We start from the raw sequence: 27057 nt of genomic DNA, 5'->3' as shown, positions 1-27057 counted from the left end.
GGGATGTCAGATCTGGGAAGGCCTTAGAACAGGGGATGTCAAAGCTGGGAAGGGCCTTAGAACAGGGGATGTCAGGGCTGGGAGGGGCCTTAGATCAGGGGATGTCAGGGCTGGGAGGGGCCTGAGAACAGGGAATGTCAGGGCTGGGAAGGATGCTAGAATATTGGTGTAGTTGAAGGAAAGACAGAGTTTGAGGACCTGGGTTTGAATCCCAGCTTGGTCACTCACAATCTGTCACCTCCCTGAGACTCAGCTTCCATAAAAGGAGGCAGCTGGGAGAGACTAGCGTCTTGCTGTTCTGAATTGGGGGTCTTGAGTTGGAAGGAGCTCTTTCGAGGGGACAGTCCTGAATGAGCAGGAAAGTGGGACCTCGAAGACCCTCACTGTCCTTGGGAATCTGTGCAGGTGAGATTCTTCATTCTGGCTTCTCCACCCCAGGTTACCAGCCTCCACCGGACAGGAGCCCTTTCCAGGCAGGCGTTGGACCCCATCCTGAAGTGGCCAGCAGACAGCCAGGCTTGGAGGTGGGCAACTTCATGCCCAGGGAGGAGCAGCTGGGACCCCTAGAGTGTGTCCTTCCACAAAGGTAGAGTTACAGAAGTGGGGTCCCTTAGGCTTTGGGGCCTTGCACCCTATGAAAAGGTCCGAGGTGGCTCTTTGTGCATTGTGAAGGAGACATGTTTGCAGCCTCAGTCGCTTTCTCTAGTGCCTCTGACAGATAAGGGCAGAGTCGACGAGGAAGAGCAGTAACTAGGGAGACCGCCTGTCCAGGCGGCATCCTCCCTGGGCAGAGCCCAGTGCGACCAATAGTCGGGCTCCCTCCTCCCTGGCTTCTTAATTATGTGAATGATGCCTGTTGTGTGGACACATTCGCAGACACCTCAGAGGTTACCAGACCCCACCTCTCCCAGAAGTGGAAACTGAGGCCCAGAGGGGTTGTGCCCCTCACAGAGGCAATAAGTGGCAGACCTGAGATGTGAACCTGAGACCTGCCTCCACATTCAGGGAAGCCTGGTCCTTCCTATGTATATAAGACACTTCTCTGGGTCTCAGCATCCTCACTGCAAATAGAGTAAATGTTATTAATTATTAAATGAATCAAATGTTCTCTAAGACCCCAGCACTGACCATCCATGTTCTAAGCTCCCTCTCAACTCTGACACTCCCTGTTCTAAAGTTCCCTCCCAGCTCTGACATTCCATGTTCTAGGACCCCTCCCTGTGTGAGGTATTCAAACCCAGCTGGTTCCTTGGTTCCTGTCCACTCCCCTGCAGGGGGATATTTGGGGCTTTGACTATCTGACTTTTCTCTTTGGGCTTTGCTGGGCATGGGGAAGGTGGGATTTTTGGGGTGGAGGAGGGGGAAAGGCAGGGCAATTGGGGTAAAGTGACTTGCCCAAGGTCACACATCTAGCAAGTGTGTCAAGTGTCTGAGGCCGGATTTGAACTTAGGTCCTCCTGATTCCAGGGCTGGTGCTCTAGGGAAGGTAGGATCGTGGGGAGGGGGAAGCATGTCTGTTCTCCTACCCGGAGTCTGGCCTTGGATGTGTGACCAGGGTCACAGAGCTGTTCAGTGTCACAGGCCATCTCTGGGCCTCAGTTTCTTTCTCCATATCTCCCCTTCTCCTGTTCTGGGGAAACCAAAACAAGACCCAGGCAAATGCCAGCCCCCGAGAGCTTGCGTCCTAGTGAGTAGGGTCAGGGTGGGGCCAGCACATGGCCCTGAGCAGATATGAAGTGTGCGTGAAGTGGTGGCAATGGGGTGGGCCACAGAGCCTCTCCTCTTGGGCCGCACCATGCGGCCCCTGGCGGTTGGCCTGTGGGAATCACTACAGGCGGATGGGTCTTCTCCATTTAATTTCCCTGAGCATTTCTGCACAATAAACCCTGAAGGGACCAGCCTGTCCATCCCCATTGTGTGGAGGAGGAACCTGAGTCTGGCACTGCCTACTCACACCTCCAGCCGGTCTCCAGCAAGGTGATGCTTTGCAAACCTTGGGGCCCAACATAAGAATACACTCAGGTTATCCCTGGCCTGTGAGATGGGGTGGTGTGCCTAGCCCAGGTGGCTATGGAGAAGGCCCAGGTGTGGACCGATCAGTCCTTCACCTGAGCAGATTGCAGCCCCTGCCTGCTGAGGTCAGGGTGACCTTGGCCAGTTAGCAGTGGCAGAAAGACCCAGTCCCTTCACACCAGACGGAGCCAGCCAGTCCTTGGGTATTTCTGGCTCTCCTTCCGGCTGCTCCTCTTGCCCAGACTTTGAGGGAGCTCCAGGACACGCAAGTACCACTGAGGCACAGAAGGCAGTGGAGGTGGCCGCCTTCCACAACCAGCAGAATGTGAGTGACTGCTGTTTTTCCAGTTCCTCAGAGGTGGTGCTGGAGGAACCCTCGAGTCCCCACCAGGTTACTGTCCTGGGAGAGCCCCAGGCTTTGGAGTACGGCCAGGTGAGGCACCCCACCCCGTACAGCATCCTTACGACCGAGGCAGGAGGGCTTCAGAGCCTTCCTTGACCCCAGCCGCCTGCGAGGGGTACCTGGGCCTTCTTCCTGGAAGCCCCACGTTCCCTACTTAGTATTATTAAGCCCAAGGATAGACAGCCCAGCCCTCCCCAGAATTCCCCTGGGTCCTCAGGCCCCCTGCCTCCTCACAGGGATGTGTTGACTTTCTTTGCCAGGGTCCACACTATGGGTGCATACCTCTGAGCAGTGGGCAGCTCACCACCTCCCACAGCTCACCGCCTCCTGGGCTGCTGTTTCTGCTCTGTAGCAGACGTTACTCTGCAGCTGCCTGTGGCTTTCTGCTCCTGGGGGGGAGGGACAGTGCCTCTCACAGTGTCCGACACATAGGTGCTTAGTAAAGGCCATGCAATGGAAGTGACCAGTGTAACTGGACTTCAGGCCTTTGAAGACTGTTCTCCCGTCAGCCCTGAGCCCCTGCCTCCCCCCCCCCCGACCAAATCCCGGCTCTCTTCTTGGACCCTGTGTAAGCTCCCTGTGCGCAGGGCCTGGGACACAGCCTTCTTTCTCCCTGCAGAACCAGCTGGCCCCTGCTGGAGACCCTGGAGTAGCCCTGGCTGGGCTGGATGCAGTGGAGGAGGAGGTGGTGACCACTCCTGTAAGGATGAGTATAGTGGCTTTGGGGGGAAGGGTGGCTGGGGCCTGGCGCCTCAGGGGCAAGCAGCCTTGGCCTGGCGCACAGCTGGGCTGGCCAGGACCCCTGCTCTCCCTTCCCTGTTTGCTTATCTCTGGACAGCAAGAGGTCAGAGTCAGCTTCCTCCACTAGCCCTGGTTCCTCTAAAAAGGGAAGGGGAGAGTCCAGCCTCTGTTCCACCCACCCCAGTGTCACTTTGTCCCCTCCCTCTAAACCCCAGATACAGACGCTGGCATTCAGGAAGCTGGCACTGCTCCCTGGTCTGGGGCCATGAGTCCTTCGAGAGAGCTCTCCAGCTTTTACCGATCAGACAATGAGCCATTATTCGGCACCTGCTGTGTGCTCAGTGCTGTGCTAGGCGTTGGGGAGACAGAGGCATCCAGAAAAGCCTTCCACATTCAATTCAGTCAGCGTTCGTTAAGTTCCTGCTGTATGCCCAGCAGAGCTCTGGAGAGACAAAGACAAAAATGAAACTGTCCTTTCCTTCCAGGTGCTTACGTTTTAGGCTTTCAGGTTTATAGATCACTTTCCCTGCCAAGCAAGGAGGCCAAGGGCTATTACTATTCCCATTTTCCAGATGTAGAGGTTGAGGCCTGGAGAGGGGATCTGGTCACTGAGCCAGGCCATGTCAGAGCTGGAATTCGAACCTTGCTTCCCTGAGTGCCTCCAGAGCCCTGTCCCCTGGGCCTCTGTGCACTTGAGGTTTTTAGAGCAGAAGGGGCCTAAGAAATCAGGTCTGTCTCCTCACTGTACAGACCAGAGGCTGAGGGGTGCCCCAGGCCTCTCCTTCCTGCCCCCCGACACCTGCTAGCCACATTGCTGAGACCCTAGGACAGGCGACTGAGGCTCATGCTGCCTTCAGGCAGGGCCAGTGCTCAGAGGTCACAGAGTTAGGCTCAGATGAAGTAAAATGAGGCTCAGAGAGAGGTGCCAGCTTGCTTGGGGTTTCCCTCAGTCCAGGACAGAGGCTGGAACATTGACCCCTCACCCAGGAAACCCTGCACTTTCTTCCTTGGCTGTCAGAGCCCTGAGGGGGCAGCCAGGCTCTAGAGGCAGCTGTCCCTGGCAGTCCCTGAGCTGCCCCAGGATTGGGAACCCAGAAGTGGAGATTCCTGGGGGCTCCTTCCTGGGGGGGCTCCTGCCTGGGGGGGGCTCCTGTGAGGTAAATGGGGGGGGTGGGGCTCCTGTGCTGTGTGAATGGGGCTCCTGGTCCTGGACTGCATGACCTGATCAGCCTGTAGGACAGCCAAGGCCTAGGCCTGAGAGGGTGGTCCCATGGACCCCAGATATTCCTGACCGGCCCCAGGGCCCCTGTCCAGGGCTGGCCTCCTGAGGACCCCTTCTTGTAACTTCCTGGTTGGCACAAGGGCATGTGACCCCTGGAGGAGGGCCCAGGACAGAGGGCAGAGGGCAGAGGTCAGGGAATCTACCCAGAGTCACACAGATTATATCTCAGGCAGTCTGAACCCAGATCCTCCCGACTTCCTGGCCAGTACACACCCCTGGCTGCTTTGCAGTTGATGCAGAAAACTGACTCCTGGGTTTTCCATCCCTGGCCCAGTGAGGAAGATTCCTGGGGAGGATAAGCATGACTGGCGTGGCTGGGGCACTTTAAGGCTTGTTTCCCTGGCATTGGATCTACTTCTGTTCCAGGGAAGGCCAAGGGCAAAGCTTGGTGGAATTAACCCAGTTTTGCAGGGGGGCAAACTGAGGCTCGGAGATCCAAAGGGTACACATGACCTGAGACTAAAACCAGATCTCTCCTGGCCCCAAACCTAACACTCCTGAGACATCAGGCTGCTTCAGGAGGTATAAAGGCTGAAAGGAGGAAGCTAGCTCTGGCTTCTGTCTGTGCCCATGGAAGAGGGGAGCCCTGAGGATCAAATGATGTGATTGGTTAGGGATAGACTATGGGAGCCCAGACAAGGGATGTCAGGGCTGTGAACTTAAACAGATTGTGATCCTGGTTCTGCCCTCAACTTCCTATGTGACCTTGGCCAGGCCTGTCTTTTTTTGGGCCTCAGCTGCTGAATATCCAGGGATGGGTGGACCTGCTGGTCTTTCATGTCCCTTCCCTCTCCCGTCCTCCAGAGGAGGCTGTGTGGCTTAGATCAGGAGAGGCCTGAAAGGAGGGGCTTGGACGAGATGGTCTCTGGCATCCCTCCCTGCTCCCATATAAGAAGTGGGTGAGCAGGGCTCTGGGCTGGAGTCAGGAAGGCCTGAGTTCAGGACTTGCCTCTGACACTAGCTGTGCAACTCTGAACCCCCTTCCCCTCTCTGAGTCTTAGTTTCCTCCTCTCCAGAGCCAGGGGCCTCTCAGACCCAGTCTGGCTTTAGCCCTAGCTAGGTGTGACTTGAAGGTGGAGTATCCTTGTCCAGGAGCCCCTGGAGGCTGGGCGTGGGCCCCTCCAGGCTTATCTCAGCCACCTCTCTGGCAGGACCCACCCCACGATGCTGGCTATCTCATTTAGAAGGCCTCCAGAGATGGGGGCTCCTTCTCTCCCTCCTCCCCCTCCTCCTCCTTTCCCCCTCCTCCTCCTCCTCTTCCTCTTCCTCTCTTCCTCCTCCTCCTCCTCTTCCTCCTCCTTTCCCCTCCTCCTCCTCTCCCTCCTCCTCCTCCTCTTCCTCCTCCTTTCCCCCTCCTCCTCCTCCTCCTCCTCTTCCTCCTGGCTTGGTCAGGGGAGAGATCTCTTTCCTGTGCCCATCTGGTGGCCCAGACTGGCCCCCCCCAGGCACTTGTTTTGTAAAAGGGAGTGGAACAAAGCACATGGGCTCTGGGAAAGGGGGGCCAGTTGATGGGAGCTGGTGGCGGCCCAGGGAGGGCCCTTCTCAGAGCCCCCACAAGCTTACCAGATCTTGCCCTGTGAGGGGAGAATAGCTTCATTTTACAGATGGACAAACTGAGGCCTGGCCCAAGATCACATGGCTAGTGAGGGGTAGGGCAGGGACCAGAATCTAGCAGAATGTAAACAGACACTACTTAGTGTTGTGCATATACCCTCGGCACCTAACAGTACCAGGCATACATACAGCAGGGGCTTAATAAGTGTATTGGATTGAATGCATGCTGGGCCTCCCAGTGTCTTTCTAGGAAGATCTGCATTCAGATTCCTCCTTTGGCTCTTCCTGGATGTGTGACCCTGGCCAAGTCACTTAGCACCGCACTGGTCCAGGCAGCTCACAAAGACTAGAAGCTGTAGGCTGCTATGCAGATCGTAAACATTGAGAAATTCTATATATTGTGATTCATTCCTGAGTTGTAGAGAGGATGCCTGTCTGAACTGGTGGAGGGAGTGTCCTCCTCTGGGAGCTACCAAAATCTGTGGAATCTGGCCCGGCCCCTCTCTCCCTGCCCTCCTGCTCCCAGGCCTGCCCTCTGCCCACCTGTTCCCCGTCCACCCTGACTGTAACAGAGAGGCGGAGGAGGCTGCCTTCTGTCCTGGCCAAACCTCTCTTAAGAAACTGGATTGGTGGAAGGAGGAACCGAGTGAGACTTGACCAGAAGTGGGTGGACTGGGGGTTTGTGGGTAGTGAGTGCCCTGTCTTTAGAGGAATGGTTCGGGCTTCTGATTAGAGGTTCTGTAGAAGAACCAGAGGCTTTGGAGATGGGAAGGGCCGTCCAAGGTCATTTAGTCTTTCCCTGCCCCACTTTACGGCCGGGGAGACATGACTCTCAGGGATGTCAGGTGACTGACCCAAAGTGATGCAGTCAGTTCAGGACTAGGGCAGAGTGAGAATCAGGCCTTCTGACGGCTACGTCACACACTCTAGGACTCTGGCTTGGGCTCAGGGCCCTCTGAGGCTCTTTCTGGGGCCGCGATTCAGGGATTCAGGGCAGCCCGGCCTGAGCCAGGAGCTGTCCCTCCCTCCGTGTCCTGTGTCTTTGGGGGAGGTCTGGCTCATCTCTTGGTGGTCCTCTGCTGTCTTGGGCAATGAGCTTACCATGGGATGGAGCCAGACTCCCACGGGGGGGATGGGCCACAAAGTCCTCAGCAGAAGAGGAGGGATGTCAGGCCGACACTATCAGGTGTGTCTGGCACATAGTAGGTACTTGAGAGACAAATTACAGTGATGTGAAGAATCAGTGGATAGAGGTGTCCCTTGCTTGGACCTAAGGAGAGAGTGGGGTTCGAAGAGCACCTCAAGAACAAAATGTCCTTCCGGGTCCATGAGAACAGCCTGGCATGGCCTTCCCTTGGTGGGGGGCCTGGTGCATTGAGAGGGCTTTCTTGTAGATGCCTCCAGCATTCACCATGCGGCTTGGGACAGTCACGGTCCCTCTGGGAACCTCAGTTTCATCATCCATAAAATGGGGCTGTTACGAGAAAGGGCTTTGCCAAGTGCCAGCGAATGGTCAGTGATGCGGCCCTGGTCAGGCTCCTGTCACGTGGTTGCTTTCCCTGGCAGGTATTGGGGTACAAGCTGTGAAGGCAATTGGTGGAAGGTTTGGAGGTGAATACGCAGGGTCTGTGGGACCATAGGATTAGGGCTAGGAGGGGTCTCAAGGACAAGCCCTCTGATTGCAGGTCCCCAAGACTCACTCTTTCCTCTCTCGGAGCCAGGAGGGACTTTGGGGGCCTCATTTTTCAGGGGACCTAACAAAGAGAATGTCCAAATAACATCCCATGGCCATTAAGCGTCAGCTGGGTCGTGGGGTGTCCAAACTGGAAGAGAACTTGGTCCCTGACCACCTCCTTTGACGGTTTCAGAGAGGTTGAGAGACGTCCCCAAGATGGTGCAGCTTGTAGTGCCTCCTGGTGAGAGATGTGACTCTGTGTCTGCTCTTCCAGGTTCCAGGGGACTCCCAGAGTGAGCAGACCTCCAGCGACACTTTCTGGGCCGCTCTGCTGTTGTTTGAATTATCAGGGGGCAACCGGGTGTGAGGCGCTGCTGGTGGATAGCAGCGGGGTCTTGGGCAGACAGCCAAGTGGATTTGCATGTAAAGCCCCCAGCCCTCGCAGTTTTCCCCCCCGTTGGAGAGGCTCCACTCCTTGGGCCTCTTGGGGGCCAGTTTTCTGTTCTCTTTGTGAGTATGGGAGGGGGAGCTGGCCTTTTTTGCTCCTCTCCAGCTTGGTTCTTATGACCTGTTTCCAGGGACAGCAGTTTGGCTTTCCCTGTTCATTAAGGTATTGTTAGCAATGAAGCTGTGTCCAGGCAGACCCTTGGAGGTGGCCTGTTCCCCCACTTTGGAATTGCGCAGCATTAGGTCCCACGGGTATCCCTTGGATCCCAGGGGCTCAGACCTCTCTCCTCCCATGGGGCTTTGCAGTAGATGAATTGGGGCCACATGTGTCCTGGCTGATTTTCCCTGCTTGCCTAAGTTTAGCTGGAGGGCTGTTTTCAGCCCCCAGGGCTTGGGGTCCTCTCTGTTTCAGTCTGCCCTCCAAACTCCCGGAGGCCAAGGGAGGAACAGAAGCCAACACTTCTCAAACTCCAGCATCGGTCATCCCAAGGTTGGCCATCACCATCCTTCTCAGGGAGAGACCCCCACTACGCTGTGGGTCCCATTTGGGGCATCGAGTCCAGGCTCAGACAGACTCCCGCAGGGGGTCCCCTTTTGGCACAGTTCTGGTTTAGGGAGCAAAGAAGGGAAGTATGTTGCCTTCCATTTCTGATGAAGTAATTTTGTTAAATAAAGGTTATTGAAAGCACGTGCTTGGGGCTGGTGATTGGCAGTAGGGAGCATGGCTGGGCTCTCGAGACGGGGGGAGATCATTCAGAACATTGTACAAGGGGCTTCCCAACCTGGCCATAGTTGATGGAGACACCTGTGAGATCACGCACTTCTCTGTTCCGCCTCTTTTCTCCTCCATCTTTTATAGAGGGCAGATTACTGGACTCAGGCATTAGTAGATCTGGGTTCTAAGATCGAGTACACTCACTGGCCCTTCCAGCTTAGAATCTGTGATCCTAGAATCATGGGCAAGCCAGAGACTCTCAGAGCCTGTTTCCTCATTTGTGAAATGCATTTAATAATGCAGTCACTGGCTAACTCCCTGGGCTGTCCTAGCACAGACAGTCTGGGAGTAATCCTCTTCCTCCTGCCTCTAGCCCCTTCCTCCCAATCCCCTAAAAGGGTTGTCCCCATTTTACAAGAGACTGAAGAGTGATGTGATTTGTCTGAAAACATATGGCTGACAGGGACCTGAACTCACCTGATTTTTGGACTCAGGGACTCCTTCCTGAATCGATTGTCAGAGCTGGAAGGAGCCTGAGGCCTGATGCCACAAAGGGGAAAGTGGAGGACCCAGGTCACATAGGCCTGGACTCACACCCCGGCTCCTTCTGAAGTGGCATCTGGCCTCCAGAGCTATTTCCAAGGAATATTCACCCCCTTCTCCCCAGGGTTAGGGGCACAAGCCAGGACTTAGAGGCCAGGATTTGGGTCCTGACCAGACCCTCCCTGGTTGTAGGACCCTGAAGCAAGCACTTCCTCTCACCCCGGATCAGCCAAAGGATTGGGCTTAGAGGTCCCCTTCTGTCTACCAGGGGCCCCCAACCAGGGCCCCGGGAAGCTGGCTTTCTAGACAAATGCTTTCTAAAACAATTTATTCCTTTGCAATGCTGTATTTTTTATGCTTTTAAAACATGGTTCTGAGAAGGTCCCTAGGTTTTCACCAAGCCACCCAAGGCATCCTGACAGAATGGTGAAGAGCCCCTGGCGTGGTCAAAGCCCCTTACTTCCCTGAACTCCGGGTGGTGAGGATTCCCTCCAAGCAGGTGGGATCATAGATTTAGGGGTGGGGACCTAAAAGTCTGACCCCGTGTCTTGCCCACCGCAGAATCACAGGATTAGGGAAGCGGCAGGGACCTCGTGGTCATCTGGTCCAACCCACCCACAGAAGGGTCCCAGCTTCAGAGCTAGCAGGGACCTTAGGCGTTATCTAAGGTTCAGCCCCCTCGTTGGAAGGAGGACGACCCGGAGGTCAAGGAAGAGCTTGTCCAGGGCCTCACAGCCGGCACCGCAATCCCAGAGTTCCCACTTCCCCGCGGGCCATACTGTCCCAGGGCTAGGAAAGGAAAGCCTAGATTTGGAGCTGGGCTTTCTGTCTCCCAGCCCGGTGTTCCTTCCACCGAGCCTCAGTGTTCCCCTCCATAAGATGGGGGTTACAGTGATGCCACCACTAAGCCGGGGAGGCACGGGCTGCTGCCGTTGGGGCTGGGGGAGGCGGGGGAGGAGTGGGTGTGGCTAGTGCTGAGACCCCAGACGCCTCCGGCATGAAGGATGCAGGCCCAGTCGGCCGGCTGCGGCCCCCGGAGCCCTTTCTAACAAAGAGAACAGCCGGCCCCCGCCGAGCAGTGGGCAGGATGGCGAGAGAGCTGATGTTCCACCTGGAGCCTGGCTGCCGCCTCCCCATTGGCTGCTGCGCCCGGTGGGGCCATGGCAACGGGGACCGATGTGGCCGACTGGGCGCTGATTGGCCGGCGGGCCTTAGCAACAGAGCAAGGCAAGGCCCGTCTCCACGGCGACGGCGGCGGAGGCATCAGCCCGAGTCGGGCCCCGCCTCGCCTGGAGACCCAAGTCCACGTGTCCTGCTTGGCTCGGGCTCGAGAGCGCAGGGGCTCTTGGGGACGCCTGTGGGGACTGTCTGGTGTTCTGGGAGGGGCCTCGGAGGCCAGCTGGGCCAACCCCCTCGTTTACATATAGGGAAACTGAGGCGGGGGGGGAAGGGGAGGGACTTGGCCAAAGCTATAGGATTCCCGATTTCAGACATCTAGTAACTAGATTCTAGTCCAACCCCCTCATTTACATATAGGGAAACTGAGGTCCAGGCCACATGGTAGCACTAGGGTGGTCTCAGACCTTGTTTTGGGAGAGGCAGAAGAAAGAGGAAAAATCCTGCTCCCTCCCCAGGAAGTTTCATGACTAAGGAGGGCTGACTCTCACCCTGGAAGCCTCGGAGGGGAATGCCAAAGACCAAGGGATTGTCCCTTCTGTCCCTCTCCAATCATCCTGAGTGATGACTGGAGGCTGGGCTTCTAATGGCGTCTCTGCCGTCTGCGGAATTATGATTGTGATGGGTCACCCTGGACAAGTCTCTGCTCTCCTCTGGACCAAGAAAGGCCACGTCTTGAAGGAGATGGCCTCGGAGCTGAGGAATTGATAGAAGTAAATGTGAGGAGGTGGAGCACGTCAGGCAGGGGGCCCAGTCACTGCAAGAGCAGGGAGGTGGGAGATGAAATGTCTTGCATAGCAAAGGTACCAGTTTGACTAGAACATGAAACCCTTGAAGGAAAATAGTACAAACTCCAGCTGGGAGGGCTGGCCAGAGCCAGACTATGTGGGGCTCTCAGTGCCCACACAAATCCTCTATCTGTTCCAGGCAGTTGGGCCTGGGCTCCATCCTAGGAGCACACCAAGCAGATGGCGGCCCCTGCCTTGGCCTTCCCTCCCCACCCTCTTCCCAATCCTGTAGCATCAAAGTCCAGCTTCAGGCTTTCCCAGCCTCCCCCAAATCATCTAGGCCCAGGCTGTCTGAACTGCCGGGGTTCCAGAGCACACACTCTCTGACTGTGCCAAATCTTGCCCTTTCAGATTTAATTGTAAGCTTCCTGAGGGCAGGCCCCTGGACTCTTCTGGAGAGGGGGAAAGGATCAGAAGACTTGTGTGACCTTGAGCAAGTAAAATTCTCTGATCCTCAGCTTCTTCCTTTGTAAAACTGGGAGTCCTGGGTTTGGGGTAAAATAGATGAATTCCAAAGTTCTGACATCCCCTGTTTTAAGACCCCTCCCACTCCTGCTATTCTTTGTTCTCAGGCTCTTCCCATCTCTGACATCCCCTGTTCTAGTTTCCCTCCCAGCTCTGATATTCCATGTTCTAAGGCCTCTTTTTATATCCCTAACGCTTAGCACAGTACCTGGCATATAGTAAGTGCTTAATAAATGTTTATTGACTGATCAATAGATTGTATGTATGTCTTGCATATTCATGAATAGAGGGCTGGGCTTGGAGTCAGGACAACTGAGTTCAAATCTGGTCTCAGATGCTTCCTAGCTGTGTGACCCTGGGCAAATCACTTAACAGTTCGCCTCAGTTTCCTCATCTGTAAAATGAGCCAGAAAAGGAAATGGAAAACCCCTCCAGTACCTTTGCCATGGAAAACCTCAAAAGGGGTCATGAAGGGTCAGACAGATTGAGAGAACTGAACAATAAAACTATTAGGTTGATGGCCATGAGGGTGGAGAGAAGGGGACTGATGAGAGAATGATAGAAATGATAGAGGATTATGGGAACCGATTTGGGATCCAGTCGTGCAAGTCGGTTCATGCACAATAAGTCCACAAATGCCAGGATCTCAGAAGGGCCATGACTGTATGTAAGAACAGCAGCAGCCAATGTTTGTGTAGTTCTTTATCTCATTTGATCCTCACCACAAGTCTTCAAGGTAGGTGCTATAATTATTGCCATTTTACAGTTGAAGAAACTGAGGCAGACATAAAATAAGTGACTTGCCCAGGGTCACACAAATAGTAATGCCAACTAGCAAAGCACTTGACAAATATTACCTCCTTTAGCCTCACAACAATTCTGTGGGGAGATGCCATTATTATTTCCTTTTTACAGATCAGTCAATCAATCAATAAATAATTATTAAACACCTACTATGTGCTGGGTACTGGGCTAGGTGCTGGTAATAAAAATACAGCAAATGAAGCAATCTCTATCCACAAGAAACTTACATTTCAATGAGGGAGAATGAGAGGAGGAAACTTGGCCACGGAGGTGAAATCCCTTGCCAGCCTCACACAGCTAGTCAGTGTCAGAAGCAGGATTAGAACTCAGGTCTTTCTAACTTAAAGTATAGCGTTCTATCCATTGCACCCCCTAGCTGCCTGTATAGGACCCAAAGGACCATGGGGAGAGGCAAGGAGGACAGTGGAGCTTGCAGCAGATTGCTGGCATTTGAGAAATGGGGCCAAAGCTATCATGGAGGCCGGCTTGGCCCAGAGCATTGGCCCCCAGTGGTGAGTGAGAGGAGTGACCAAGAGATAGCCCTTGGCTGGCCTGGTTTCTGTGAATCATGTGAAGGGGCAGAGAAAGGCCTCCAGCTCATCGGATGGGTTAGAAGATGTGGGCAAGGACCATACAGGAGGAGAAGGCCTCAGACCAGGGTGGAGGAAATATTCACACCAAGGACACCTGAGCTCTCCAAGGAAGCATGCCCCAGGCCCAATGCTAAGAGCTGACAATCAGTGAATCACTAGCATTTATTAGATGCCTACTGTGTGCCAGGCCCCATGCTAGGGGCTGAGAGAGATCCAAAGGGGTCTGGAGATAGACAGACAGGAAACCACAAAGTAGCTTGCTGTCTCCCAGGAGGATTCCCACAGTTCTGGCTGGACATTTTTATTAATAAGGCAAGGCATTTCGACCAAGAAAGGTGCCATTCAAGGTGAGGGGGCTGCACCTTTTAGGGTGTTCTGGAGGAAGCTCTCCTCCCCGGGCCCACATGGTAGGCAACTGAGCACAATGTGGAAATTATGGGGGAAAACCCTGGGTTCTATTATTCTTAAGCACAGATTCAGAGAAAACCATGAAGATTCAGGCAAGGCTTCTTATTTTAATTACCCAAAATGTTCAGGAGGAATGGTCCCTAGTCCTGAATAAGAAGAAAAATGAAAAATTCCCCTAACAGGGGCCTGGTGTCAAAGCCCAGGCAGGCCTGGTCAAAGCCCCTCCATGAGGGGAATGCAGGCTGGCCAGCCTGGACCTCTCCCCCAAGTGGAAGCCCGAGAGGAATCATGGTAGAAGGAGGGACTGGAGGAGACCCAGGGAGGTGCACATCTGTCACAGAAACTGAGGGGTTTAGCCTGGAGAAGAGAAGGTTCTGGGGAGGGACATGGCAGCTGTCTTTAGGTATCTGAGGGGCTGTTTACCTGAGGGTAGAACCTGGAGCGATGGGGGAAGGCCCAAGGAGGCCCAGGCTGGTGCTTAATACCAGGAGAAATGGCAGGCCAGTGAGAGTTTTCCCAGAGTGGAGACAGAGCTCTCCCTCCTAGGAGGTTTTGGGGCAGGGGCTGGACACTACCTGTTTGGGTTTTGGTAGAGGGGACTCTTGTTCAGGTCTGGGTTGGACTCCACAGCTCTGTAAAACAAATCTTCTTTCCCATTAGAATGTAAGCTCCCTGAGAGCAGGGCCAGATCTTAGCACAAGATCTGGCATGCAGCAGGCACATAATAAATGCTTGCCGATGGACTGCTTGGTTATGTACACTTTGTATATACCTTTAGAGGCACCTGCTGTCTTCCCTGTTAGCTTGTGGGCTCCTGGAGAATAAGGAGTGCTTTGGACTTTCTTTGCATCCTCAGAGCTTGGCACAGAGTGGGCATGTGGCAGGTGCTTAATGAATGCTTGCCGATGGATCACCCCAAGAAAGTCAATACTGCAGTGCTTGGAGGCGCTTAAACAGGAGAAGGTATCCTTTGTACCTGGGGAGCAGCATGGTTTTCTGGGGCATCCAACTGGAACCCCATTTCCTAACCAATCCAAGACCATCAATAGGATATTTGGGTCTGTCTATTAAGTCCGTGGCGAAAGAAGAACCAGGGGCCAGTGTCTCAATGTGGAATTTGAATTCTGACTCTGCTGCTTAATGGTGTGATCTTGGCCGAGTCATTTGCCCTCATTTCCTTATCTGGAGAAATGAGGGCCCTTTCAGCTCTGGAGCTGGGATCCTATGACTAAGAGGCTGAGTCATGGATAAGTGGAATCTGAGGTGGGTCTGAAGGAGGACAAAGCTTATAAATAGAGATGTACAGGGGGGAGTATGTTCCAGGCAAAGAGAGGGCTCCCAGCTGGAGAGGGTGTAGTGGTGAGCCTCTGAGTTCAGCCTCAAGTACAGGGCATGAAGGGTGAAATGAGGCTGGAAAGGTAGGTTGTGGTCAGAGGGCAGAGAGCTGGGAATGTCCAGCCAAGGAGTTGTTTATTTATTTCTTGGGTAGGTAACTGGGAGCCATTGAATGTTCCTGCGCACAGAGACTCTTGAGAGGCAGGGGATAGAAACGGGAAAATGCTAGAAGACCACAGGATCACAGGATCACAGTCTAGGGCTGAAAGGGTTCCCATCCAGTCTAACCCTGTCATTTTTACAGAGAAGGAAATCGAGGCCCAGAGGAACAAAGTGATTTTCCATTGGTCATACAAACAGGGTCAGAGGAGAGAAGGGAGAGCACATTTTTCTTTTTGACTCTCAGTATCTGGGTGACGCTGGGCAAGTCTGTTCAATCCCTCTGAGCCTCAGCTTCTGTGAAATGGGAAGACTGATAATACCTGGGGTGTTATCTCACTGGATTGTGGGAGGTTTCAGGGAGACTGTGCCAGCCTCTTGGATTTGGAAGGGCCTTCACAGGTCAGCTAAGTCTGAAGGGGAGTCTGCATCACAGCCCCCACCATGGACAGGTCCATACTCTGCTTGATACCCTCCTGAGGGGGCCCACTGCACGGTGAGACAGCCCTCATGGGGGCCCACCCCCCAATTACACTGTGGCGGTGCTGGGTGGCAGGAGTGGTGTTGGGGGCAGGTGTTCCTCTGCTATCCTTCCCACATAGCCATCCCTCGGTGCTCCCAGACAGACTTTCAGGGCAGTCAGATCCCTCTGCTATCAGACAGCCCTTGCTGCCCTGGAAGACACCCTGTGGAGTCCCCCTGAGGCTTCCCTTCTCCAGTCGAACCTCCCCCAGTGCCTCCAACTGGTCCTCAAGCAGCTTTGCCTGAAGGACCATTGCTGTTCTGGCTATCCTTGCCTCTTGGTTCTCTGCACCCAGGACATAACCAGAAATGTTTGCTGTATTGTATCCCTGTTTTGGGCAGGTAGGTTGCTGGGTGGATAGAGCACTGGGCCTGGAATCAGGAAGACCTGAGTTCAAATCCAGTCTCAGACACTTCCTAGCTGTGAGACCCTGGGCAAGTCACTTTACCCTGTTTGTCTCAGTTTCCTCATCTGTAAAATGAGCTGGAGAAGGAAGGCAAACCACTCCAGTATCTCTACCAAGAAACCCCAACAGGGTCACAGAGAGTTGGACATGACTAAAAGGGCTGAAGAACAACAAATTCTGTATTGTGTCAAGGAGGACATTGAGGCCCAGAGAGGGGCATGGGACTGACCCAAGGTCACACAGTTGATAAATGGCAGTCAGGGACCAGAACTCGGGGGTTCTGATGCTAGGGCCAGGGCTCTCTCCTCTACACTGAGTACCTGGAAGTCAGGGACCTGTGGCCACTGGAGGCCAGCAGATGAGCTCCTGGCTTTGGGGCTCAGGGAGGGCAGAACAGAAAGGCCCCTGCTTCTACATGGCTTCTGCACCAGGTGCTCCCTCTGGGCCCCAGCCTGCCCTCTGTGCTGACCTGGCGGAGAAAGTGGAGCCCTCTTTGGCCTGAGGTCAGGTCTGCAGAGGGAGCTAAGAAAGAGGCCAGTGGAAGCAGGAGGCTGGAGGCTGCCAGGACCCCCCAGCCTATCTGGGCCTCAGTTTCCCCAGGCTCTTGAATTCTCAGAAGCTGTGGTCTGAGCATTCCCTGGTTCCCAGCTCCTCTGGTTTTTACCAGTTCTCGATTCTCAGAATCTTTGACTCTAACGTTGTGATTCTTGGTCTTGGATTCTTAGGACTAACATTCTCTGATTCCCAGAGCCTCCAACTCCAGTCTCTTACTCTCAGGGGTTAAGCACTGCTACAGCACCTGCTGTATGCCAGGCCCTGTGCTCAGCACTTCACAAATATCCTCATGACCACCCTATTATGATCCCCATTTTACAACTGAGGAAACTGAGACAGATGGTAAGTGACTCGCTCAGGGTCACACAGCAGGGATGTAGCCAAGGCCAGATTTGAATTCAAGTCTTCCTAACTTTGAGACTGATGTTGGTACTATTCTGGCCCACCTGGATACTACATATGTGACTACACGCAAAGGAGACGAATGGCCGGGATTTGTCCTCTTAAACACAGTTCTGGGTTCATCCTGGGCTCAGAGGGATGCCCTGCAGAAAACAAAGAGTGCCTTCCTCGCGGGTCCCAGGCCTGCTCAGCCCAAAGCTTTCTTGTCTTTCTTTGTCGAGCAGTTTCCGGTAAGTCTTTCATGCTGGGGTTATGAAAATCAACCCATCAAGAAGATGATGGTTCTAGAAGTCTTAGATTCCAGAATTCTCAGTCCCATTCTAAGATCTGTTGATCCTAAAAGTCTAGCACTCCAGGGTTCTAAATTCTGAGTCTGCGATTCTGATAAGGGTTTATCCTTCTGTGACCCCGAGGCCGTTGGTAGATCCCCACCGCTCTGATGCTCAGTAACTCCGTTCTCCAATTCAGGGGCTCTGTGTCTGCGAGTCCCAGAGTCAGGGATAACAATTCTAAGAACATCATTTAATGAATCTGGACTGTGTGATTCTCCCCATCAAGGATTCTCTATTCTGAGTGTTGGATGTTGAGTTCAGGGTCTGAGTGTGCTCCTGTTTCTAAAGACAGGGAGACTGAAGAAGGTGAAGGTTTCCTGGATTTGAGGTGGGTCTGGTCCTGAAGGATCCAATTGAATTTAACTCGAAAAGTCTTTATGTTCCAGGCACTGAGCCAGGATTAGGAAGACAAGGGCAGACTGGTCCCCGCTCTTGAGAAGCATATATTTGGGGTGGGGAAATGAAGAGGAAGATGGAGATTTTAGAATGGGGATGAGGGTAAGAGGGCATTAAGGGGAGTCATCAACAAGCATTTATTGAGAGGCAGCTAATGCCATAGTGCACCCACCCTGGAGTCGGGAGGACGTGCATTGAAATTTGACCTCAGACACTTACTAGCTGTGTGACCCTGGGCAAGTCACTTAAGCCAAATTACCTATAATGCCCCCCCCCCCAAACAACCCCAAACCCAAGCAAGAATTCCCAGTATGAGAGAGTACAGCATGAACCAAGGCCTGGAGAAGGCAATGACCCTGGCCCGTTCATGGGACAGAGAGGAGAGGTATGAGACTGAGGCAGAAAGTGTCTGTCCTGGACAGCAGGGGATGGATGAGGGCTGGAGGGAGAGTGGGCCCCTTCTCTTTCCCTCCAGCTCAGCACCGTGGACCTTCTGTCCATTTCCTGGCTGTCCCCCCCGCTCTCCTCTTCCCCCTTTAACAGCCTTGCCGGTCTCTCCAGCCAGCTTGGCACCAAGGCTGTGCCTGCCTGGATCACGGCTCTCCTTCCCGCCAGCCCTTTCCACTTCCGGTCAGTGAATTGGGATGGAGTTTTCAAGCTGAAAGGAGCCTTAGAACACTGATGAGGGGGATGATGGTGACAGGTAGCATTTATATAGGCCTACTGTGCGCCGAGCGCTGCACAAAGGCTCTCGCGTTTGAATCTCACAGCAATCCTGGGAGCTCAGTGCTGTTAGTCCCCCTTTCACACCTGGGGAAACTGAGGCAAGCAGAAGTTAAGTGACTTGCCTGGGGTCACACAGCCAGTATCTGAGGCTGCATTTGAACTCAGGTCTTCCTGACTCCAGGCCCGGCGCACCCAATGTGCCACCTTGGTCCCTTTAGCCCTAGATAATTTACCAGCTCTACCTTTGTTCCTCTATAACCCTGGTTGTGGTCCCAGTTCTACTAAGCTGCTTCATGACCTTGGGTAAGTCACTTCTGGCTGGGCCTCAGTTTCCTTCTCTGTAAAATGAGAGGACTGGGCTGGGCTGGACGGCTTTCAACAGTCTCCCTCCCAGGACTCTCATCTTCCCAGCAGGGAGCTAATATGAAATATTGATGGCTTAGCCCAGGGCAGCCTCACGTGGTCTCTCCCTGTGTGGCTGACACAGCTTCCTCCTGTTCCCCAGAAGCTGGTGGGGGGAGCAGTAACCAGAGGCATCTGGGCCTGGGCTCCTCCTTACCGGGGGCAGCTGCTGAGGGCTTCACATCTGGGGCCCAGCAGGACTGCAAATCCCTCTTCCCCACAGACTCTGCCTACCAGCTGGGCATAGGTGGCCCTGGTATCTGGGCAGGGCCTTAGGGCTTCCCAAGTATGCCAGTGTGCTATTTTATATAACCCGGCTAAGGATATTGTAACCACTTGACAGAAGAGGGAATTGAGGCCCAGAGGAAAGAGGACTTGTCCAAAGTCACCCATAGAATTAATTATGGGGGGATTTGAACCCAAATCTCCTGACCCTTGTTGAATCCTCTCTCCACTGCCCTCTGGACCTCAGTTTCCCTATAAGTAAAATGAGAGGGTGGTACTAGATGATCACTGAGAATTTCCCCCTCTGATACTCCCTGTTCCCAGGCCCCTCCCAGCCCTGACATTTCCATAGACTATAAGATCTTTTTGCGCAGGGACAGTTTTTATCTTTCTCTCTATGTCTAGCCCTTAGCACAATGTCTCAAACAAAGTAGGTATTTAATAAATTATAGTTGATAGACTGATTAAAGTTCTTTCAGCTCTGACAGCCCATGGGTCAGCAGGCATTTATCCTGCCCCTGCCACATGTCAGACACTACTTGGTATGGACAAAAGGCCCAGAAGGCTTGGGCCCTTCCCCTGGGCAGCTCACAGTCCAGCGGAGAAGACGGTGTGGGATGGAGCTGGGAGGGGCCTTGGGGAGAGCTTCACCGATGAGGAAACTGAGGCACAGACAGATTGAACAGCTTGCCCATGGTTGCTTGGGTGGGGGGCCCAAAGGGTAAAGCCAGACCTTCTAATTGTAATGGCTGGGCTCTATGTCACTTTAAGGCTTGCAAAGCACCATACATTCAGCACCTCACTTGAGTCCCACGAGAGGTGAAGTCACTGAGTGCCAGACCTCGAGTCCTCATTTTCCCTGAGTTCAGATCTGGCCCCAGACACCTTCTAGTTGTGTGATCCTGGACAAGTCACTTTCCCCCGTGTGCCTCAGTTTCCTCACCTGTAAAATGTGCTGGAGAAGGAAATGGCAAACCTTCTGCTATCTCTGCTGAGAAAACCCCAAATGGGGCTACCCAGTCAGACATGGCTGAAGAGAGTGAACATTGATCACAACTTCCCAGCCCCAAGGTCAGAATTCTCTCCCAGCCCAGTGAGCTTCTCCCTCTGCCTCTCTGCTTGTCGTAGGGTCATCATGGAGAGGCATCTTGCAGAAGCTTTGGCTTGAGCTGAGTGGGGAAGGGAGGGATTTGGGGAGGCGGAGGTGGGAGATGGGCTCTTCTGTCTTCCCCATTAGACTGTAGCTGGAGGGTGGGGCCTCTCTTTGACTCTTTTTGTATCTGTAGGCTTAGCACAGGGCCTGGTACACAGTAGGTGCTCATTAAATGTTGATGGGTTGATTGTGTGAGGAACCCTCCAGTCTTTGGCAGTCCATGTTGCAGACTCTGGGGTTCTGTGATCTGGTTTGGACATTCTGTGTTCTCTTTTCTAAGGTGATTCCCTGATTTGGCCTTCTATGTCTTTATGCCTCAGCCTTTACCCCTCAGGCCCCATCCAGGAGCACTGACAGTACTTCTCCATCTACTGAAGCCTTGAAGGCCACACTGGGGAGTCTGGATATGCCTCAACCCTCTTCCTTGCTTCCTTGTTCCCTCCCCCAGACACAGATAAGCGCTTGCCTCCCAGTCTCTGGCAATAATAATGTCTCTTGTGGAGACAGAATGCTCCTCATGTACCCTGGGCCAGGATGCTCTCCCAGACGGGCCAGCCACACCCGCAGTCCGCAGCCCTCCCTCGTGCCTCCTGCCAAGCTCTGGCATCTGAACAGCTCCCACAAGACCACAGCTTTTAGCATTAAAATGTGTGGAAATGTCCTGAGACTGGCAATCTGGGAGGTGGCAGCAATTTGGGGCCCATGTGCCGCATGATACATCCTGAAGAGCATGCCAAGTGGCCAGGGCCTTCTCGGCAGCCTGGGAAAGCATGGCTGGAGGGCCAAAGGAGCCAAAAGCTTCATGGGAATGAGAGCTGGCAGAGAGAACATGGGACAAAAACAGAACTGTCAGGGCTGGGAGGGCCCTTAGAACAGGGGATGTCAGGGCTGGGAGGGCCCTTAGAGCAGGGGATATCAGGGCTGGGAGAGGCCTCAGAACAGGGGATGTCAGGGCTGAGAGGGCCCTTAGAACAGGGGATGTCAGGGCTAGGAGGGCCCTTAGAACAGGGGATGTCAGGGCTGGGAGGGGCCTGAGAACTCCAAATATCAGGGCTGGGAAAGGCCTTAGGGATGATTTTATAGCTAAGAGAGTGGAGGCTCCCGAGAGGCATCTCCCAGCTACTAATCAGCACAGCCCTTTAGGGCATATTAAGTCATTAGGAGCAGGGCTGGCAGGAGGCTTGGGTGGATCCCTGGTATTTCGTTGTAGTGGAGCCAGAGAAAGTTCTAAGGCCAATTACCTAGCAAGTGCCTGGGGGCTGGGCAGGCCCCACCTGCCCCTTCAGGACCCAGGGCCCCAGCATGAGGAGAGCCCAGGCTTGGGAGGTAGGAGGGGAGTCCCGGCTGGGCTACTCATTTATCTGTCTGGCTACATGCAGGAAGGGAGTCCCCAGAGCAAAGAGGTGTTGGACTCGTCTCTGGGAGGAACCTGATGAGCCTGTACAGGAAGGCTCTTCAACTTCATGGGCCAAGATGGGGTCCAGGAGCAGCATCTTCCTGGGAACCCCAGAGCAGAAGGATGGCCTGTCCTGGGGCCAATCCCTTACCCAAATAATGAAGTAGCATTCAGGAACCTCAGGGAGAAAGTCTAAGAGGAGGCCCTCCACCCTGGATGACAAATCCCATTTCCTCCACCGATTGGTGGGTGGGCTGAGAGGTAACCATGCCAACCTGAAGCCCTGGGCCCGAGGATGCTGGAGGAGTCTTTGTCACGCTCAGCTTGACAGCCTGGCTTCCGGGGTGGGGGTGGGGGCCTTCTCGGGCCCACAAGCTGAGGGTCCCGGCTCAGAAATGGTGCCTTCAGGACTAGGGACCAGCTGGAAAATCATTTCCCACTTCATGGATCTGATCTTGGCCTCTCCGAGATGCAGCAGCTTTCTGCTGAGGAATTGGGAGGCCCAGGCCCTGACTTTGAACCTGCCTCTGGCCTTTTCTCATCTACGAAATGATGGGGCTGGATCAGAGGGGCTCTGAGCCCCCTCCCAGCTCTAAACCAATGGCCCTGCTCAGTGAGCTGGGTGGGAGGGAACCCAGATGAGTGGATTTCCTGGGCTTTGAGGGAGTGAGGAGGCAGGCTTTGGGGGGGGGGGGCAACAGAGTCTATTGATTTATTCCTCAGACTGTTTCCTAAGTTGGGGGGAAATGTGCCAAGTTAGTGGTCATGGGATCCATGGACAGCAGCAGAAGCCAAGGAAGGAGGAAGGGAGGTGTTGAGTTCAAATCTCCCTTTTTGTTTGCTGTGCAATCTGAGGCAACATACCTATCCTTTCTGAGACTCAGTTCTCCCAGCTGTAAAATAGGGATAGCATGGCCCATTCCTGTCTACCTCACACAGTGTAGTAGGAAAAACCAGTGATAATTATATATATATATATATATATATATATATATATATATATATATTTTTTTTTTTCAGCAAAACCAATCACTACAATTTTTTTTTAGTTTCCTATGGTGTGGTTTGTTTTCCCCCACTTAATAGCATTTTATCTTTTCCTAATTACATGTAAAGATAGTTTTCAACATTCATTTTTATAAGATTTTGAGTTCCAGATTTTTTCCCCTCCCTTCCTCCCCTTTCCCCTCCCCAAGACAGCAAGCAATCTGATATAGGTTATACATGTGCAATCATGTCAAACATATTTCCACATTAGTCATGTTGTGAAAGAAGAATTAGAACAAAAGGGAAAAGCCATGAGAAAGAAAAAAAAAACCCAAACCCAAACCAAGTGAATACAGTATGGAGAGCATACACTTTAGAATTATAAAGGATCCCAGAGACCGTCTAGTCCATCCCCTTCTACTTTACAGAGAAGAAAACTGAGGCCGGGCAAGGGAATGGCCATGGGACAATGGCCAGATAAGCAGCTGGCCCTTTGGAAGCACTAAAGGGATGTGAGGAGAAACCTCATGCTTTCTGCAGGAAGCCTTTCTCGTGCCCCAGAGTTGCTAGGGCCCCCTCCACCAGATGGTCTGGAATGGATTTTGTATGTGCTCAGAGCATGAGCTCCTGGGGGGGACAGACTTTGTATCCCCAGAGCATGCACCCCCCAAAATGCTAATTACAAACCACTTTTAGATATATAGATCTGAGCCTTAAGAATCCAAGCTGTAGCTAATTAATCAGTTAGTTAATTGATCAGTCACCACATCCACCCACTTCTCTCTCTGGGCCTCAGTTTCCTCCCCAGTTGGACTAGGGGATCTCAAAGGTCCTCTCAGCTCTGATCTTCTGGGGTCTATCTGGAGACCATCAATACTCCTACTCCCTTGATTCCCAGAAGAAAGCTGAGGCCCACAAAAGAGGCAGGGGCTTGTCCAAGGTCATGGGAAAGCTGGGGAGAGACCCAGTGTTGAGTGTTGCTGGGGTCCTTCCTCTCATACCTTAGGGCACTTTCCACCCACCACTTAAGACCCCGGACTCCTGACCATAGAAGAAAAGAATGCAGAGGAAATGCTTCAGGAAGCAATGGCCACTAACCTGAGCTTGGCCTGGGGCCATCACAGGTTCTGGGCACCAGAGACTGCCCTGGAAGTGACCCCCAGGGCCCATCTAGCTCAATCCCCCTCATTTCACAGATGAGCTAACTGAGGCCCAGGGAGGGAGAGTCCAAGGTTATAGGGGCAGAAAGTGCCAGAGAGGGGATCTGAACTTCTGACTTATAGAATCCATGTTCCTCCTACCATCCTGTGCTGCCCCTGCTGATGACGTTGATGCTGAACAGCTAGCATTTATATGGCTCTTTAAACTGTGCCAAACACTTTACATATTTTACTGGATTCAAGGTATGTGCTATGATTGCCCCATTTCACAGAGGAGGGAAACTGAGGTCGGTTTAGACAGCTCATGAATGCTTGAGGTAGAATGCAAACTCAGGTTTTCCCGATTCTGGGTCCAGAGCTCTTTAACCCAGCTGGCACCTCCCTAGGGGGACTGTACCGGAGACACAGAGACAGTTGTAGTTCTGAACAGGCATCTCTGAGGAGGATGGCAGAGTCCTGTCCATGCTGGCTTGAGAATGTCTATTTCTGGCAGTCCTTTCAAGCTCACATCCACATAACACTTTAAAGTCTGAGAAATGTGTTCCATACCAAGCCCTGCTTGGTCACTGTTGGGGCCCAGATTGGCTTAGAATGAATGTAAATAACAATTGTTTCTGCAGTTTTGGCCAGAAACCCTGAGAGTCTTCCCCACCCAGATCTATTTTCTTTTTGAGGCCATTTTTTTGTCTCATTTCTTGCCTAGCCTTAATCACTGAATGGGCATTGCCTCAGTTAAACTGAGACCTGTTAAAGACCTTTGCTTGAAAAGGCCAAGGTCCCCCGGCGCATCCTGAGCGATCTCCAGTCATCCTGATCCACATCTGGCCACTGGCCCCAAATGGCTCCAGAGGAGACAGTGAGGCTGGTGACTCTGCACTGCCCTGCCTCACTTAAATCCAGTTCATTTGCATGTCATGTCAAGGTCCTCTTTGAGAATGAAAAGACTATTGGGGCTGGCAGCGGTGGGAGTGGGGTTTCCTCATTACACAGAAAAGGAAACTGAGACCCAGAGAAGGAAGACACTTGCTCAAGGTCTCACAGCTGGTTAGGGACAGAGTTAGGATTAGAAGATACCCAAACCAGACCTCTGGACTCCAGCCATGGGGATGAGCTGAAGGGGACAGCCTGCAGGGCATCCGTGAAGATCAATGAATGGCTGAGAGGGGGAGAGGCAGGGATTGAGGGGGACTGAAGGGTCAGGGAGCAGCTGAGCTGGCTGCCTCACTCCCAGGCCAGGCCTGGTGAAAGGCCATCACTCCCAGCTGCCAAAGCCTATGACATCAGTCGCTTAAGAATAGCTTTCTTCCTCATGGCTGGCCAGCCCTCTCCTCCTGGCAGCCCTGTGACATTGGGGCCTTAAGTACCGGGGTATCTGGCCTCCCCTTCACAAGGGAGGCAATGGCAGGTTTGCCCCAGGTCCTGCCATCCAACCCCACAAAGACAGGAAGCCTCTGCTCTGGGCAAGGCCCTGTTTGGGGTGGGGGAAGATCAGGATCACCAGCCCTGCCCTCAGGGGGTTTACCTCCTGGTCATCTTTTCTGACCCCCAAACCAGTTGGGCACTTTGGGTGTATAATAGTCAAACCAAAACCTTTCCATCTTGTAAATGAAGCCTCCAAAACAGGTAAAGCAGGATGGAGGCAGGTCATCCTGAGGCAGCTGAGGGGAAGAGCCTAGCAGGATGGCCTGGCCTAGGACTCCAGCACCAAGTTTCTCAGACCCTTTATACAGCTGCCAAGATGACTCTTCCAACATGCCAGGTCTGACTGTGACAGTTCCCTAATCAATAAACTGCTGTGGTCCTGTTACCTCCAGGAGCAAATGCAAGCTCCTCTGTCACTGGGAACACCACTTGCCCATCCAGCTCTTGCTGCCTGCCACATGACCGTTCCCTTTCCTCTCTCTCCTCACTTCCCCTTCTTACACATCTTTCCAATTTCTTCAAGAGGAAAGGCGAGTAACAGAGGGAGAAGGAGCAATGTAACTTAATGGCTTGGTTCCTCAGTTTCCCCATGGTCCAAAGACTCAGCTCAAGCTCCATCTTCCACAGGAATCATGCCCTGCCCCCTCCTTCCGGCTTCTGGTGCTCATTTTTGGGTACAGAATGTCCCCTCCTGATTCCTCCAACAGAATGCCAGTTCTTCTTTAGGCAGACACTTTCATTTTTGTCTGTCCAGCCCCCTAGTGCAGTAGGGGCTTAAGTGATGCTTGTTCTGGCCGATGAATAAGTGTTTTGTATTGATTAAGAGGCCTTAGCTGGGTCCCAGGGGGAAAGTGAACCCCTGAGCCCGGGAGCCAGAGCAAGCCTCTGCGTGTGCGCACGCTCGTGTGGTATGTGCGTACGCTCGTGTGGTATGTGCATGTGTGTGTGTGTGTGTGGCTCCAAGATCAGTTCTGAACCCAGTCCAGGGAAACAAGACCCTTCGAAAACAGAAGAGGATGAGAACCGGGTCCCAGAGGAGGGCCGCTGGGGAGCTGCACCAGCTACCTTAACTTGGCAGCCCTGTCCTATGTGAGGCCTAGAAAAGGAAACAGAATTGAGGTTAGAGAACCAGGCTGTGCCCTCCCTGAGAGAACCACCCCATAATCCCTCTGCTCACCCTGGATCAGGGATCAGATGTGGGGAGCTAGAAGGGGCTTCGGGTCCAGCTAGGCTGGAGGTCTCCATTTGACAGGTGAGGAAACTGAGGTCACACAAGCGGCAGAGCTGGCCTCTGAACCCAAAGTCCTCTAGGTCCAAATTCCTTTCTTCTTCCAATGAGCCACACTGCCTCCCATGGCAACTGTGACAGAAAAAATGCAGTCACTGAGCAGATTACTGGAGGTGCTGGTGTGGTGTGGGCACTGCTTTTGATGGCTGTCAGCACCTCTGGGATCTGCCCCTGCCCCCAGCCAGGTACAGGCCCCCCCCCCCCCCCCCCCCCCCCCCCCGCCCCCCCCTGGGTCTCGGCCCCCCCCCCCCACCTCCCACCTGGGCTATGATCCTAGTTGCTGGGCCCCCTCCAGCTCAGCCTCTATTCAGCCACTAAAATGATGTGGGACTGTCATTCCCCTGCTCAATGAACTCTAGTGGCTCCCTAAGGCCTGCAGAAGGAGATCTAATCAACCTCTTTGTTTGCTATTCAGAGCCCTTCTTCACTTGCTCACTCCCCATTACTTACTCCCTCCAGGTATTCTGGAACCTTGTCCTCTTAGTCACTAGTCCAGAATGTCAGAGCTGGGAGGGAGTGAGAATAGCAGATGTCATGGCTGGGAGGGGCCTCAGAACCTAGAACAGAGGATGTCAGCGCTGGG

General features: G+C 53.4%; 1 protein-coding gene and 1 long non-coding RNA gene across 2 annotated transcripts in view; one reads left to right on the top strand and one right to left on the bottom strand.

Moving 5' to 3' along the window:
• ANHX (anomalous homeobox) overlaps positions 1–8061 on the top strand; it is a 14796-nt gene extending 6735 nt beyond the window's left edge. Inside the window, exons 7-10 of the mRNA XM_069081499.1 lie at positions 439–586; positions 2362–2446; positions 3036–3116; positions 7943–8061. Coding sequence (XP_068937600.1) covers positions 439–586; positions 2362–2446; positions 3036–3116; positions 7943–8035 — 407 coding nt within the window. The 3' untranslated portion in view covers positions 8036–8061. The remainder of the gene's footprint in view (positions 1–438; positions 587–2361; positions 2447–3035; positions 3117–7942) is intronic.
• Positions 8062–22634: 14573 nt separating this feature from the next.
• LOC138156262 (uncharacterized) overlaps positions 22635–27057 on the bottom strand; it is a 4705-nt gene continuing 282 nt past the window's right edge. The window contains exons 2-4 of the long non-coding RNA XR_011167109.1: positions 26925–27031; positions 26364–26546; positions 22635–26282 (exon numbers count right to left, since the gene is read on the bottom strand). This is a non-coding gene — a long non-coding RNA (uncharacterized lncRNA). The remainder of the gene's footprint in view (positions 26283–26363; positions 26547–26924; positions 27032–27057) is intronic.

Source organism: Petaurus breviceps, unplaced genomic scaffold, assembly GCF_028583685.1.
Source record: "Petaurus breviceps papuanus isolate PSGF00001 unplaced genomic scaffold, PetGlider_PUasm1.0 99, whole genome shotgun sequence".
In the NCBI taxonomy this organism is placed as follows: domain Eukaryota; kingdom Metazoa; phylum Chordata; class Mammalia; order Diprotodontia; family Petauridae; genus Petaurus; species Petaurus breviceps.
Note: the sequence above shows the minus strand (reverse complement) of the source record. Positions and strands in the feature narration are given on the sequence as shown.